This window comes from Falco naumanni, chromosome 11 (genome assembly GCF_017639655.2).
Source record: "Falco naumanni isolate bFalNau1 chromosome 11, bFalNau1.pat, whole genome shotgun sequence".
NCBI lineage: Eukaryota > Metazoa > Chordata > Aves > Falconiformes > Falconidae > Falco > Falco naumanni.
Window position 1 is genome coordinate 23,854,050 of NC_054064.1, and position 15,312 is coordinate 23,869,361.

At 56.7% G+C, this 15,312-nt stretch overlaps 1 protein-coding gene across 3 annotated transcripts in view; it reads left to right on the forward strand.

Moving 5' to 3' along the window:
* Positions 1–15,312, forward strand: part of RNF220 (ring finger protein 220) — a 229,157-nt gene that overhangs the window by 89,530 nt on the left and 124,315 nt on the right. Inside the window, exon 1 of one of the 3 annotated variants that reach the window (XM_040610518.1) lies at positions 1,416–1,452. The exons of the other annotated variants lie outside the window; for them this stretch is intronic. Within the exon in view, the coding sequence (XP_040466452.1) occupies positions 1,431–1,452 (22 nt within the window). The 5' untranslated portion in view covers positions 1,416–1,430. Of the gene's footprint in view, positions 1–1,415; positions 1,453–15,312 lie in introns of those variants that run through there. 3 annotated transcript variants of the gene reach the window in all.

Genomic DNA, 15,312 nt, shown 5'->3' on the forward strand with positions numbered 1-15,312 from the left:
TTGGGGCAGCTTGGCCAAGCCGTAACCCTGTTCCCCACCTGCAGGGGAAGGGAGAGGTGAGGGTGGGTGCACTGACCATGCTGTGGGCTCAGGGCTGCAGGAAGGGCAGGAGGTGGGGAGAGGGAACAATTGTTCCCAGGGAGAGGAGGGTGATTTTTGCAGCGGGGAGTGGGGTTTGATGCCTGCTGAAGATGACTTCTCAGAGTGCTGAGGGTGATGGTGAGCGTAGCCCCTTCCTACCATATAAACACCAATGAGTTATGGGTACCCCAGCCTCTAATTATGCAGTCAGCCCCAAATAGGCTGTGTCTAACGAGGCTGACAGACTAATATCTCAAGAGCCCTTAATGCGTTATCATCTCTTGCTGTATGACCTCATATTTATAACTGCTCTGGTGGGAGGTTGAGAAATGTCCTTCTCTCCCCCCAGCCCCCTCCCCAACTTTCCCCCCCGCCCTTGGAGCAGCAGCTCTTCAGCCTCATCTGTTAGGATCAGGAGGAAAGAGGCGACTTCTCTCCATCCATCATGAGCAGAGTTCGCGCTATTAGATGATTAAAGACATTTTTTATAATATTTGGAAGAGGCTTTGAAACATCTCTCAAACAGTGTGATTAATGCCTGCTTAACCCTCACCTGGCCGGGATGGTGTGGTGGGGAGGTCAGTGCATCCCAGGGCAGGGCTCCCCGGGCATCTCGGTGGTCACCCAGCCGTTGGGCACCCCGAGCCCTGACAAGGTGTGATTCATGAGTGTGGGACACCTGCAGGAAGCTCCAGCCTCCAGGCAGTTCCTAACGCACCAGGGACTTGGTGGTTTCTGAGGCTGCAACGGCCGGGGCAGGAGGAAGCAGTGCCTGCCCCCTCCCCAGCGCTTACACAAGAGGCCCCGGGGCTGTGCCCGTCCGGGTCCATGAGCCAGCCCATGCCACCATCCCACACTGATGCTGTGGGTTTCAAGAGTGGGCAGGGAAAGGGGGTGAGCAGCCTGTGCCCATTCCCAGCCGGCCTGAGCTGGTGGGGGGGTTGCTTCCCTCATTTCCCCTTCTTTTTCCTCTGCCTCTCCGGATGATTGACTTTCAGAGGCAAGTCTCTCAAAACGAAAAGCATAGACACCTAGGTGCTCCGGTGGGATACACCTTTAGGATGTTGCGTCCTTGCTCAGTTTGCCATAAAGACCCGTGGGGCTGGTGGACATGTTCATGCTAAAATTTGTGTCGGCATTGTCTGGTACCTGCCAAAGGCCACATCACTGATGTTCGCTGACACTGGTTTCCATGGGGGAGTGGAGATTCGGCCTCGGATGGGGGAAGGATGCCCGCCTCCTTTGATCACAGGCATAATGTTTCATAATCTCAATTTCTTGTCAATTGATTGCCAGATAGAAGCGACAACCAAAGAGGGCCCCAGGCGTCTGCAACTGCCACTCATCGTATGATTTTAACTCTCCCCCTCTGTAAGTTTGCATTATTTTCTTCTTGTTGTTGTTGTTACCTAAAGAAACCTCCCCTCCCTCCCCCTCCAAAAAGTCTCCTAGAAATCCCAACGCCCTTGTCAGTTTGGTATTCAATGTACAAATAGCAGAGAAGGGTTAATGCATGATTAATAGGTGTTTTATTAAAACGGTTAATCTGTCATTATAGAGTCCAAAAGATCAATAGATTTCTTATAATCATGGCTTAAAATCATCTTTAGCGCCACTGCTTATGGGCTTAAGACCCTGGGCAAGATGCTTAGGGGACCTGGGAGTCTCCTGTTAACTCCTTCTAAACCTTCTGCCATCTGAAGTGTGACCCAGGGTCTCCTGCAGATGGAGAAAAGCTGACACAGGGCTGTACGTACCGTTATGGTTGCCATCCACCTTATCATTTATGGGTATTAAAATTGTCACACCTGAGCGACAAGAAAGGGAAATGGAAAAAGGGAGAAACTTGGAATGCAGCTGGATAAATGCTCTTTGTTATGATTGTTAGCAGCACCCGAGCGGAGCGAGGCGGGGGCATGGCTGTGCTGTCTCTGATCCATTAGTGCCATTGCAAAGCAGCAGGCGTTGGCCAAGCATCGCCCCATCACAGCCTTGCTCCTTCACTAACAAGTGTCGCCCCACACGCCGGGGCAAGGCGAGGGGGTTCCAGCCACACGTGGAGGTGAAGCCACGTGCCTGGTGTGAGTCAGAGTGTCAGTGGCCAGGGAGAACCAGCCCAAAGACACCTGAGTCCCATCCATGTCCTCAGCCCCAGAGCTGTTTTCCTGGCAGCTGGGTGATGTTGGGTCTGGCTGACCCAACCCTTTGGGACGCCTGGTCCAAGCTGCTGTTTGATAACTCCAATGATACCCTGACAAATCCCAGAGCCGCTGAGCTGCCGACCCCCAGCACGAGGTCTCTGCAGGAGGAGGTGCTGTTTAGACAGGCTGACGCAGGGATGGCTGAGCCAGCGCAGGCAGGGGGGAGCACAGCCCCCACTCTGCCCCCTGCCCGCCCTGCAGCATCCTCTCCTCCGCAGCAGAGGAGAGATCCTGAGGTCATGCAGGGCGTCTGTGGTGGGGCCTGGATGGCAATGCAGAAAGCACTGCAGGAGCACAGCACTCTGAGCACCGGGCAGGGCACCGAGTCATCCCTGAGTGATTTTGGGACCCTTGGCTATGCATGTTGCTCCGCCACTCTGCGGTGAAGACCCAGACCTGCTGCCTGCTGAGCAGAGCAGATGTTGGTGTGCTGGGAGTAGTCCTGGTGGCCTGAAATCCCTCCCCGTGCGTCCGTTTCTCCCTCCGAGATGCATGTGTGCAGGACAGGCAGACTCTTGTGCGGCCGCCAGCACCACAAGCCTGCCCAAGGCTGGAGACCCTCACTCGGAGGCTGCAGGGAGCTGGCGCTTGCCCATAATACGGCCACGCAGAGTGCCTCTGCTGCAGCCCCTCTTCCTCACCTCCTCGCCCTGCATGGGGGCTCAGCCCCGCTCCGACCGGGCTCTGCTCCCTGCCTGACCCCGCAGCCCGTGCCGGCCAGCTGCCCTCAAACCCTAGCTCAGGTGGAGTGAAGGCCAGTCCGTACCATTGCTTACCACTCTCTTCCCTGCCTATCCCGCACTCATCGTGCTTCGGGCTGGCTTGAATAACTCCCACCTGGCAAGAAATCCCAAGTCTGCCCCATTCAGCTGGCGGGTCTGTGCCCAGCGCAGGGGTCCCAGCCTGCTGGGAGGGTATCGCTGCCTCCACCTCCCACCCCCACCAATGCTTGGTGTGGGGCTGGGAGGAGATTTTCCAGACCCCTGGGGTCCAGCCCTCTCCGTCCCTGCCTCATTTCTTATTTCTGGGCCATTATGTTCGACAGGGAGAATTTGTTTCTGTCCAGAGCAGATCCCCGGACAGTCTCAAACCTCTGAGGATTTATCATCCTGAGCTTTTGTTTGTGGGTCTCCAGGACCCTCTGCCCCACAGCTGAGCCCAGATGCTTCTCTGTCTCCTCCGTGGAGCCTGCTGCCCCCCAGGAGCACTGACCCCTCTCTTCCTCCACAGATGCCCAGACGTGCAGGCTTCCCTGCGCCCTGGTCACACACATGCCTGCAAAGGCCACTGCTGAGGGCAGGGTGCTGTGGTCACAGATTAGGGGACATGTCCTACCTACCAGGAAGGTGATGGCTGTGGCTTCTTCTGGTTTTGCTCCCCAGGGCTGCTGGGGAGGTGGCCCAGGGCAGGGCATGCTGGGATCCAAGAGGAGAAATGCCCCGGGATCCTTAGGTCACATTCAGCCTGCCCTGGAACTGGTGGCAAGGGAGGCTGGGCTCGTCCCCTTGCAGCCCCCAAGTTGCAGCCCTGCTCGCAGCCCTGCTCCGTGGCAGCTGAGTGCCTGGGAGAGCCCGGCACAAGGCAGACATGAGCCCCCCTCGCTTGTCTCGGAGGTCAGCACTGACATCCCATCATGTCTAACAGAGCTGAAACAGTGGCGATCGCCTGTGCCAAGTGACAGCAGGGTGACAGCGGGGGTGGTGCAGGTGCCAGTGCTGTTGCCTGCAGTCTCCATCTAAGCAGATGTTTGGCTGCCCCCCGATCACGGTGGTGAGAATTTAGGGTCATCAACAGGTTCAGGTCTACCAGGACAGAGCTGTTGGCTGGCACAAGTAGCGACTGGGGTTGCGTTTCTAAATTGCTGTTGCTGCTGCGTTAGATGGGGACCCCACTTGCCACCAGCCCCCTCCTCGCTCCCTCTGTGAGGGTCCCAGAGGCCACTGTGTCAGTGACAGAGAGCTGCTCTGGAGGCCAGTGGAGCGTGACAGAGAAGGAAAGGGGTGCAGGGCTGGTCCTGCAGCCCTGTCCCCTCCCCGGCCGCCCACATTCCTCTGCAGCAGCACCAGGAAGGGGGGGACCAACCTTTGGCACATTTATTGACACTCCCTGAGTTCATACTGCAACTCTACAATCTTTCCCTGAGATTATTAAGAATTAATTGATCACTTTTATATTCCCCCCGATACCCAGTGCTGCTTTGCGACAGGCAGCAGGAGGAGGGAAGGGAGACGGGAGGAGGGCAGGGTGTGTAAAAAACACACTGATAAATGTTAATTACTCTTTTACAGCCCTTGTCAAATTCCAAAGCAAGTCGTAAATTCATTAAACTCTAACGGATTAAGCACATGCAGCTTATTTAGTCGCCATAAACAAGATCATTTGGATGTTGATTTTCCCCTTTTTATTGCTGCAGCAGAAAAGGGGGAAAAAATCAGATGAGGGAATCAGTTGGTGATTACCAGGGAGTCAGAAAAGTTTGGATTTATTTAATATCTTTTTTTCTTGCTCCATGGCAGCTCTTTGCAGTACATCGGTCCCCAGGTTGCGCCTGGGCAGTGTCTTGCCGGGGAGAGTGGCCTTCCCAGGGGCTGTGTCCATGCCCCACGGCTGTCTTCTTAGTGCTGAGGCTCTTAAGACCCAGGCAAGATCTGGATGAGCAGAGATGGGGTGCTCAAAGGCCTTTTGGTGCTGGTTTCGTCTGGGCTTGCTGCTCTGCACTCCACCATGCTGGGAGGTCTCCATGGGCAAGGTTGTCTCCAGTGAGACTCAACTCAGCCTCTGGGATGCAGCCTCTCCGCAAGTGCTTGTGCAGGCAGAGTTAGCATAAAATTACCTCTGCTCGTTCTGGGATGTTCCAGCTCATTGAAGTGCTGTCCCCAGCGTGCTGAGTGTGCCCGAGTGAGAGAGACATGTCCCCAACCAAGCCCAGCCATGAGACAGAGAGGCAGGGAAGGGCTGCCATGCTGGCGGGGAGGGACAGGGCACCTTTGGCTGCTCTGAACACAGGGACATGGCCCAGGATCTGCCAGCCCTCTCGGTGAGCTTGCCATCCTTTGCTTGCACATGTTAATAATCCAGGCTGACCTCCTGAGCTGTGAGAGCAGAGGAAGGAGAATGAGAGGAGGGTCATGGAGATTAATTAATACTCAGGGCTCTAATTACGAGTTTCTTCAACACTGGGCTTTTAATGAAGAACAGGCGCTGAGGCAGCCTCGAGTCCCGCTGCCCCCCAGCTGGCCCTGCTGAGACATCTCCTGCCTCCTTGCAGGGGTGGTTTTACTGGGAGAGGGATGGGAGTTAGCCCCCGGCCGCCAGCATCTCCCACTGTGGCTCTGGGGCTCCGGGCTGTGTGGCCAAGAAGTGTCCGTGCTGCTGTGTAACCCCATCAGCACCTTGGGCTGAGCACCAGAGACCTGTGGCCATCCCCAGCATGCCCAGCTCCCTGCCTTTGTCCCACCTCAGTGTGGGATGGAGGCAGGAGGTGGCCTGGGTGCTCCCCAGATCTGGTGTGGGCAGGATGGCTGCTGGCTCTGCTGATGCTGGTTAGCAGCTCATGGCCAGCAATGCTGGCCCTGGGATACAGCTGTGCTTCTCCAGCATCTTGTAGCCTCCAGTGAGGCTGTGCTCATCAGGAACTGCAGGCAGCCATGTGCTGCAGGCAGCAGAGGCAACTCTGAGCACCTCACTGGAGCTCCCTGCCTGGCTGCTGCAGAAAAATTTAAGGCTTTTGCTTCAGAGTCCTCAGCAGCACGTCACCTAAAGGAGGTCACCTGGGTGCTGCTCTCCTCCAGCCCTGTCTCAGCCCATCTCTGAAACAGGTACAGCCCAGGAGGGTCTGAGCTGTGGCTATGTATGTGACCGCCCTGGCCCTGCTCCCCGCTGCGTTTGCCTCTTGAGGGGACAGAGGTAAGAAGAGGAGCTGCTGAAAGTCTCAAATAGGACAGCAAGGGGCTGCCAGCCTTCAGAGCCCCATTCCCAACAAGCATTTCCCTCCTGCAGTCCTCACAGTGGGTACAAAGTGCACAGATATGTGCCGGCAGAAGTATCTCTGCCCACCAGATCCCTCCATGCTTTCCCACTGCATGGAGGTGCCCTCCAGAGATCACCCCAGGCTTCTGAGCACCGGTGGGGCATCCAGGGGTTAATGGAAGGAGCATGTCCCACGCTAAGCAGTAGCTAACAGCCACTAGCTAATAACTTTATGGCTTCAAAGCAGGGCATTTATCATGCTGAAGTTTGTTTATGCACTAGTTATATGGTGCATTATACCAGCAATGTGTTTGGCTGATAAATTCTCCGTGACAAGCGAGGCTACCAATGGGGACTCACTGAGTCCAAAAGACCAGTAGCTTTTTCCTGAACTCTGCTTTCTGAGATAAGGATGTTTTTTCCCTCTTTTGTTTTGTAAGGAGGAAAGAAAAAAATTCAACAACCTGTAAACTTAAAAAAAAAAAAGGGACATTTTTGTTCCAGATAAGTTGCCCAATGCTGTAGTCCCCCGATGGGGGCAGTGGAGAAGGTCCTGGTGAGGACTAGGCAAGCTGTTGTGTGAGGACCTCTGTGCTGGCAAGTGATGCACATGGACCTGTTCTGGGAAATTTGTGCATGTGCTGAGTGGGCACTGACAGCTTGTACAGGCTCTGGATGTCTCTGGGAACAGCCTACCTCAGTCCCTTCTGCCCTCAGGGAGGGCATTTTTGGGGTAGAAATGTTAGAAGGCTCTCTGGCAACCCTCTAGTTCTGCCCAGCGTTTCTAAAGTGAGCCATAATCATGGCATGTGTTGCTATTTTGAGGTTACATGTATGTGCAATTTGTTACTGAGCATGGCGCAGCTGCTATATTCACCTGTGCCCCCTCGCTCTGGGTTAAACTGTTTTAATCCTACTAATAATAATGACCTTCACATTTCTGGCTTGTTCTATCACAGGAGCCAAACCCACTCGGCAAACATTAACAAGCTCGGCCTCCTGACTCCATGCAAACATGATGGGTCAGGATTATTTTTCTTGCTGCGGCGGTGGGGAAACTGAGGCATAGAGCAAAGATCTGGTGGGTCTGAGCCCACCCAGAGAACCCTTTGCTTTCAGCGGTAGACATCACCCTGCTTCAATTCGGACCAGTGTAGGCTTTCATGGGTCTTAACCTGTGGAGCAAGATCCGGGGCTGCCTGGCCGGTGGGATTCAGCGGAATGGGCCCTGATGCCAGGACCTGCCTCCACAGTGTGGCCAAGATGGTTCATGTGTCAGCAGCCTTTGCTCCTGCTGGGGAGTGGGACCTGCACTGCAGGATGCTGGGGAGCTGGGATGTGCCAGCTCAGCCTGGCCCCTTCCCCGTGGGGCCATGCCCATAGCCACAGTGCTTGTCCCTGTGCCCTGCTGCAGCCAGTGGAGAGCTCCCCACCACAGTCCAGTGTTTGGGTGCAAACACCCAGCCAGTGGGCGTGTGGGCGCACACCTCCCTGCGCGCAAACGCGCTTGTTCCGTATATCTGCAGGTGCTACCCGGTGAGGGCATCTTAGCACATTTACCTATGCACGCCTCTGTGTGCATAAACAAGGATTCGTTAGCACACCGCGTGCATCTCCACCTCCGTCTGCTGCATTAGGATCCATCCACAGCTGCCCACCAGCGTGGGCACCGCCAGCTGCGCAGCCATCCCAGCCTGCGCATCCCTGGCTGCCTACCTGTTGCAGCCCCAGCTGTGTACCTGGGCTGGCGTGCAGGGCCTGGGCTGCGGATCTGCATCGGTGGCTGCGCGCAGTGGCCCCTGCAGGCTGTAAATACTGCCAGTGTGGTGGGGAGGTTGAGCGGTTTATGGCTCAAGGTCAGGCCCATGAATCATAAAAAGGTGTCGGAAGGAGCATTAACTCCTAGCCTTCGCTCCGTCTCTGTGTGGTTTCAGGCGGGGCCCCGGAGGCAGTGATTAAAGGGTGCACCTTCCCCTTTCAGTTTTACGGTAAAAGGAAAGCAGTAAATTAGAAGCCCACAGGCTGGGGCAGGCCAGGTCCCGCCAGCGCAACAGCTAAGCGAGTACCTGCCGTGCGCCCCGAGACCCCACCGCTGGCTCTGCAGCCCCACTGACACGGCCCCGGCGCAGCCCTTTACCATGGCGGCCGCTTCCCGAGGGGCAGGGGCTGGCCGTGTGCTGGGCAGGTGGCCACACTCGTGGCCAGTACATCCCTCCATCCTTGCCCCATTGACGGCTCAGGGTGGCCGGGGGTGCTCAGCCCCACTCACCCCATAGAGCAGCAGCACCTCTTGCTCTACACCCTTTTATGACTCCAGCTATAATTAACTCAAGTAATAAAGTTTTTTGAATCCAAACAGATATAACTAACATTTAATGCCCCTGTTTTCCTGTGAATTGTCAGGACTATTAAGAGCTAAGTACTGACTGAAGAGGTGAGGCAGATGTTTCTGCTGCTGAGGTGGGATTGCCGGGGCAGAGGTAGAAAGCCCTGATAACGGTCAGGTCCCTGCCCCACATCTGGACCTCGGGACAAGGAGTTGGGGCAGGGGAGAGCTGGGGTAACGACCAGCACTGCAGGGCTGACCGTGGCCCAGGGAGGCAAGGAGGAAGGGATGAAGGTGGCTCTCAGGATCCTGCTTTTTCCTACCACTCACCTATAGGCAGTCTCCAGTGCTTCAGCCTCATGGCAAGCACTCAGGCATGGGCATTGCTGGAGATTTCACCCGGCCAGCGCATGCTTCAAATCCACAGTCTCCTGGAGAAGGGCTTTCATGGACAGAGGTGTGAACACACCCTGCCCCATCCTCATCCTGGCAGCGGTGCCGTCCTCCCAAGCCTGACCCTGCTGGCAGCTGCCCCGGCATCCCTGGCTTGTCCCCACCACCACCTGCCAGGCTGGCGAGCAGGACACGGGACATATGCAATAACGCCTTCCCCGAGCTGCTGCTGCTGCAGCCAAGGCGCCGTGCAAAGGGCCGGGGGCTCTGCCCACTGCCAGGCTGGTTTCCCCCAGCTCCTGCCAGCCTGGCACGGACCTGCCTGGGGGACCTGCGGCTGCGGGTCAGGCTGCCACCGCCTGCCGGGGACCTGCAATAGCAAGGGCCCGGGGGCGGGCGGGGTGCTGGAGCACATCTGCCCCGGGGACGCTGCACATCTGCCCCGGGGACGCTGCAGGTAGCGCAGCCCTTCTGGCCCTGAGCAGCCAGCAGAGAGGCTGGGGCTGGGCTGAATGAAAAGACCAGGTACATGCTGCGCCCCTGTCCCTGGGCTGTGTCGAGCATTCGATGTGTCAGAGAAGAGGAGGAAGGAAGCCTAGCGGCTTGCTGGGAGGGAAAATACTTCTCCTTTCCCTTAAGAAAAAAGTGCTTTTTCCCCTGGGGAATGGCATCGCAGAGCCCTGGAATTGACGGGGCTGCCAGAGCTGATGGATGGCGCCAGCGGAGGGAGCAAAGCGGGTCAGCAGAGCAGAAACCAGCAGGCACAAAGAGAGAGCATCCCTGCTAACCAAGGCAGGCGGTGACACCCTGTGCCGGGCCCACAATAGCCCCCTCTCTGTTGGCCTGGAGAGTCAGCACAGCTGGGGTACCTGGGGTGCCACCCTGTGATGCCCCCAGGCTCACCCCAACTGCACCCGTCGACAAGAAGGGCCTTTCTTTGTCTCCGCACAAGCCCTGATTGTTCGGATGCTTCCCCTGCCACCGCCTTGTGCTTCTGCTCTTCCCAGAGACGGTGCTGGGAGGAAAGGGAGGACTTGCAACATCTGCTCAGCCAGAGCTGCTGGGGCTTCAAAGCTGCTAAAGGGGCTGAAGGTCCTCAGGCAGCTTCAGGCCAAGATGTCTTGGTCCTCTCAGCAGCTCTGCTGCGTGGCCGTGCAAGCCCATAATCCACCCGTGCCTCAGTTTCCCGACCAGTGGCTGAGGTCCTGCTCTGCCTCTGCAGGTGTGCTGCAAAGCGTGGGTGCATGCGTTTGAGCCAAGGCACCCTTAAAAAATGGGGGAGCTGCAGTGCCAACTGCCCAGGGGAGCCTCCGTGCAGGCAGCTGAGCTGCCAGGTCCTCTGCCTTCCCTCCCTGGCACGCAGCATCCCGCTGAACATCCCAGGGCTGAGAAGGGGGAAACTGTAAGGTGGAAGCCTGGGCTGGTGTTGGTCTCTGAGGAGGGACCTGGCTGTGTTTTGAGGCTGGTGTGAGGAGCTGAGCTTTGGTAAATGGTAGAGGTGATGGCTTGTAGGGAGAGACTGAGAGACTGGGCAGCTGCGGTAAATAAGCCCTAACCTCACTGAAACTTGTGTGCAGTCTCTGCTTCCTCATGAGTGACACCCAGACAGCCTCCTGGCAGGAGGGGGGACAGCAGCTTGCAGCGACACCCGGGGGGATGCTGGCTGTTGTGCTGTGACCAGGGCTCACAGACACCCCACTCCAGCCTGGGAGCCCCTTGCTCTGCCTGCGGGAAGTGCCACGTCCCTGAGCACTGTCCCCATCAGGCACATGTGGGAGGGCAGGATCTGTCCCCATCAAGCATTGGGTGGGTGAGCAGGGTCCAGAGGAGGTCAGAGCGGAGGCAGGGCACACTGAGCTGCAGAAAGTTGCAGCTCTTTGGAGGGCTGGAGTAAAACAAGGGTGCAGTGAGCCCCAGGCTTGGCATCCAGGACTGCAGGCTGCTCCCCGTCTCTCTTGTGGGATCAGCAGGGCCTTGTCCTTTCTTCCCACCAAGCACAAAGAGGACAAGCTCTTGCCTCAGCCGGGAAGCCGTAGCTCTTTGCCCAGGTCGCCCTGCATGGAGGTTCACAGTGCCCTCCAGGGATGCAGAGCTGCATCGCCCCTCCTGCAGCCTGGGGACAGGGAGCGGATCTCCCAGCAGACAGGTAGCAGGAAGGAGCCCAAGTGTCCTGTCTCCCACCCTGTGCCCTGTCTCCAGTGGGAGGATATGCCTGAAGCTGCAGGGCTGGAGGGACTTATCTCTGGAGGGATCTGAACCCCAAATTGTCATCTTTGCTCTCCAACAAGCCCTGCTGCCCAGTCCCTCTGCAGTGCCAACTGCTGCTCCAGTAGCTTCGAGAAGGAGGAGGAGGAGGAGGAGGAGGAGGAGTGAGGGGAAGGGGCTCAGCTTCAAATCGATTCTGAGCACTGTGATAAGAATCTCTTATCACCCTTGTCATTGTAATGGCTGGGACTGAAAGGCTGGGTTGTGTAAGGACCAGATTTCTGCACAGCCCGAGGTGGGGAGGAGACAGGGTGCAGGAGGGTGGCAGCAGTGGCTCTGGGATGAGGTCCCAACACTTCGAGCACTTGCTTGCTCTCTCCAGTGATGGCCAAAACCAGCTCTCCCTTCCCTTCCCAACCCTGGGCCTGCCGTGTCTCCTTCCCCAGCTCCTTACAAGGACAAGGAGCTCCCAGTGACATGGGTAAAAAGTGGTGAAGTAACTGGTCCAGCAGATCCAGACCACCCATGGGGGCAAGGAGCACACAGAAGAGTAACCCGGAGGGCTGAACATTGCCAAGAGAGACCAGGAGTGACAGGAAGAACTGGGAAGCTCCTACTCCCACCTCCTACCTTCAGCCTCTTCCCACCTCCCCCTGCGCTGGGCTCAGCCCCAGCCCTTTAGGGGGGTATAGCACAGGAACCCAGGCACCCAGGAGCCAACAGAGCTGACGGGGATCTGGTGGGGGGTTCCAGACCTTTCAGAATTCCCTCTGTTCCCATTACTGTCCAAAAGCAGCTTTTCCAGTGGGTAAGGAAAAGGGAGCCAGTAAGCTTACATGCTGTGGGTGGTATTGGACTAAACAGTGGCAGCATCCAGTGCCCTCAGCTGTGAGGGCCCAGAGCCCTGAAGCTTGCTCTGCCTTTAACTCCTTGTGCTTCTCCCCTGTGTTTTATTAACAACTGTTGATTGGGATTCCAAGGTCGTCTGGCCGTGCAGAGACACAGATAAAATCTAAGGCTGCTGCTGTCCCCTGCATCTCTGGACCCACCAATCCCTCTATCTACAATATCTCTCCTCCTGCTAAGCTTTCCTCTGGCGGACAAGCCTGAGAAGGTTAAACAGGGTCCTGCAGCAAGGCCACTGCTCTGTCCTCTTCTGACAGACGTGTGGCTGGGGGATGTGTTAGCTTTCCGCCCTCTTGCCCGGTTCCCCTTCGCCGCGGTGGTGCAGGCTGTCCTGCTGCTGGGTGGGGATGGCCAGGCAGGGGCTGTGGTGCCGAGGAGGGCAGCGCTGCTCCGGAAGGCTTGCTGAGGCTCTGCAGCTGCCCAGGAGGTTTTGCTGCTGGCTCCACACTGTTGGTGGCAAAAAAAACTACGCTCAAAAGACCCCGTGAGCCCCCTGCACACAGATGCCCCGTCACTGGGGGCTCCTAGCTAGGGCAAGGTACCCAGGTGCGCTGCAGGGCTGGGGACTTGCACAGAGGGGGCTTTACTCGCCCAACAGTTGTTCTGCTGGAGAGGATGACTCTGAAGCTATGGGTTTTTCTTATCATGGACCAGACCCAGATTTCATGGCTGCTCCCAGCTTGGTGGCTGGAGAGTCGGTGGGCAGGGGGGTTGGCATAGTGCCAAGCAGCCCACCGCTCTGGACAGGCGCTTGGGGAGTCGCCTGTTTTAATTCCAGGAGGAGCAGCGTCAGGTCAGGTGAAATTGGCCCTGCCAGAGGATTTATTCATTTCTCCTTCCCTCTGCCTCCTGCCAGGGTCTGCACTAAGATCCTGCGCCGCACAGCCGTCTCGCTAAAGCCAAGGGGGCTTAGTGCTTAAACGGTTTTCATGCTGCCGTGGACTTCAGTGCTTGTCAACAAGTCTGAGGTCTTGCCGAAGAGCTGTGACAAACAGAGCAGCAGGGAGACGGGGAAAGTGGGCACCAGCCCTGGGAAGGGGGAGCACATGAACCAGGTCTCCAAACCACCCTGCATATGTGGGAACATCACATAGCCAGGTCCACATATCCCCTCCAGCACGGAGACAAATTTGGCTGTCCGACGCTCCAATGAGAGGTGTGTTTGGCCCAGCTCTAAGTTTAAACCATGGAAAACACCTTCATTAAACCTCACTAATACGAAAAAGCAGAGCTCGCCCGTGGTTTTTAAGCCGTCGCTTTTGTCGGCCCTTGCAGAAATAGATGTATGCATACGAATATGTTTTTTGCTGTGTATTCATCAGGCCTCTTTTACTGCTGGCGTGAGCCCGAAGCCGGCAGGCTGGCTGCTGCTGCAGTAACGTGCTGGCTCTGCAGATGGGGATAGCAGAGCTCAGAAACCAAACCTGGCTCCAGATGCCACTTAAAAAGCTTGCCCTGCCTGGGGAGGGTGATGAAGGCACCCTCAATTCCTCCGGCACCCAAGCCGGCCCCACTGGGAGGAGAAGACCTTAAACTCATCTTCTTTCCTTTTGGGGAGCTGGATTTGCCAGGGATGAATTTGCATAAACATGGGATAGTTCAATTCAAGCTCTGGGACACAGATCTCATACAGTGCGGAGCCGCAAGGCACGTGGCGCAGGTGAACTGGCAGTGCCGAGGCCTGGAGGCTACTCATCCCGTGGTCCCCCGAGAAGCCACCCCACACCCTGGTGGCGGCATGGGGAGTGAGGAGGCGCGATGGCAGGGCAGGCTGCCCCCACCCTGGGCGGGCTGCAGCAACAGCAGCCCCCGAGACGCCCACTCCTGTGGGATCTGCTGCTGCCAGCGGGTCGCCAGAGTCAAGTGTTTGAGCAGGATTCGGAGGGGAGCTGGGTGGTTTTATGGGCAGTTATAGTATTTACAGCCCTGCTGGCTGAGGCACTGATCCAGGGGGAAGGGAGCTCCCTCCCCAGTGAAAACTGGATTGCAACACTACCGCGCCTCCAGCCTTCCCAGGGGCAGGATGGTACGGAGGATGGAGACAGATGGCCCATCCTATTTTTGAAGTGTCCTTGGTTGACCAATGCCCTGTGAACCTGTGGGTCAGTCCCACCTGGCATGGCCAGCATTCTGGTGCTGGTGAGGTCCTCATCTGGTGTAAACTCGCACTTCTCCATGGATTAAGCCCTTCATTTTCATGGGAAGTACCAGAGATTTTCTTTCTTCACCCCACTGCTTGGTTTTGTCCTACCATCCACAGTAAGTGCCTGCTTTGGCAGCTCCCCTGCCTGACGGGCAGGGATGGCAGGCGGCCCTGCGCACACCCCACATTGTTTTCCCATCACCTGCCACAGACCCTGTATGTTTTCATTTAGTCGACATAGGGGAAAGCTGTAAAACATATGTCTGCTTCCCAAGGAGAGAGAAAAAAATTACTCCAACATCTTGGTCCAGTTAACGGCTTGGGCTCTTGACTCCATAGTTGGCTTCTCAGGGACTTTGTTTCATGCTCTGCATTAGCTGGCCCCCTTCTCTGGCTGGACCAAGGTGTGCGTCTGGGGGCAAGGATGCTTGGGGGGGAAGGATGCCCCCAGCAGCTGGGGGTGTGTGGTGGGGCTGGGCTGCCCCCCAACAGCAGGCAGGCAGGAGCTCTTTCCTCCCCACCCTCTGTGGGCTCCTCCCAGCACAGCTCCCCATCCATCCCATACATTTACCTAACGCTAATGAGACGTATTGATTGGAATGATGGGATTTGTAAAGGTCGCAGGGTTAAAGTACATAAAACCAGCCTTTCTGGAGCTGCAATATCAGGGCCGATGGGTCTGGTGGGAGAGATTAAAGGCCTCGTGCTGCAAGAATGGAGAGAGCTGACAGCAATTACATTTCAGATGTGTGCATAGTTATAACCCTTCCCTCCTCAAGACAGACGACCACATCCCCACCGCCACAGAGCAGGTCTCCAACTCCCCTGTCTCCCTTTCAAAAGCAGGATTTCAACAGAGCAAATTGGGGAAGGAAAGACTGAGAGAGAAGGGGAAAGGAAGAGAGAAAGACTGGAGATCCCTTTGGAGGGGTGGTGCAGAGCTCGTGCCTCTCTTTCGGGATTCCCAGCTGAGCTGTTATGGCATCACTGTGCTAAAATCACGTCGGTGGAATGCGAACTCTGAAAAGACTGCAGTCCCTTTTGTTAGGGCAGGACTCCCACTACTGGTAATGAGCTGGCAGGTCATT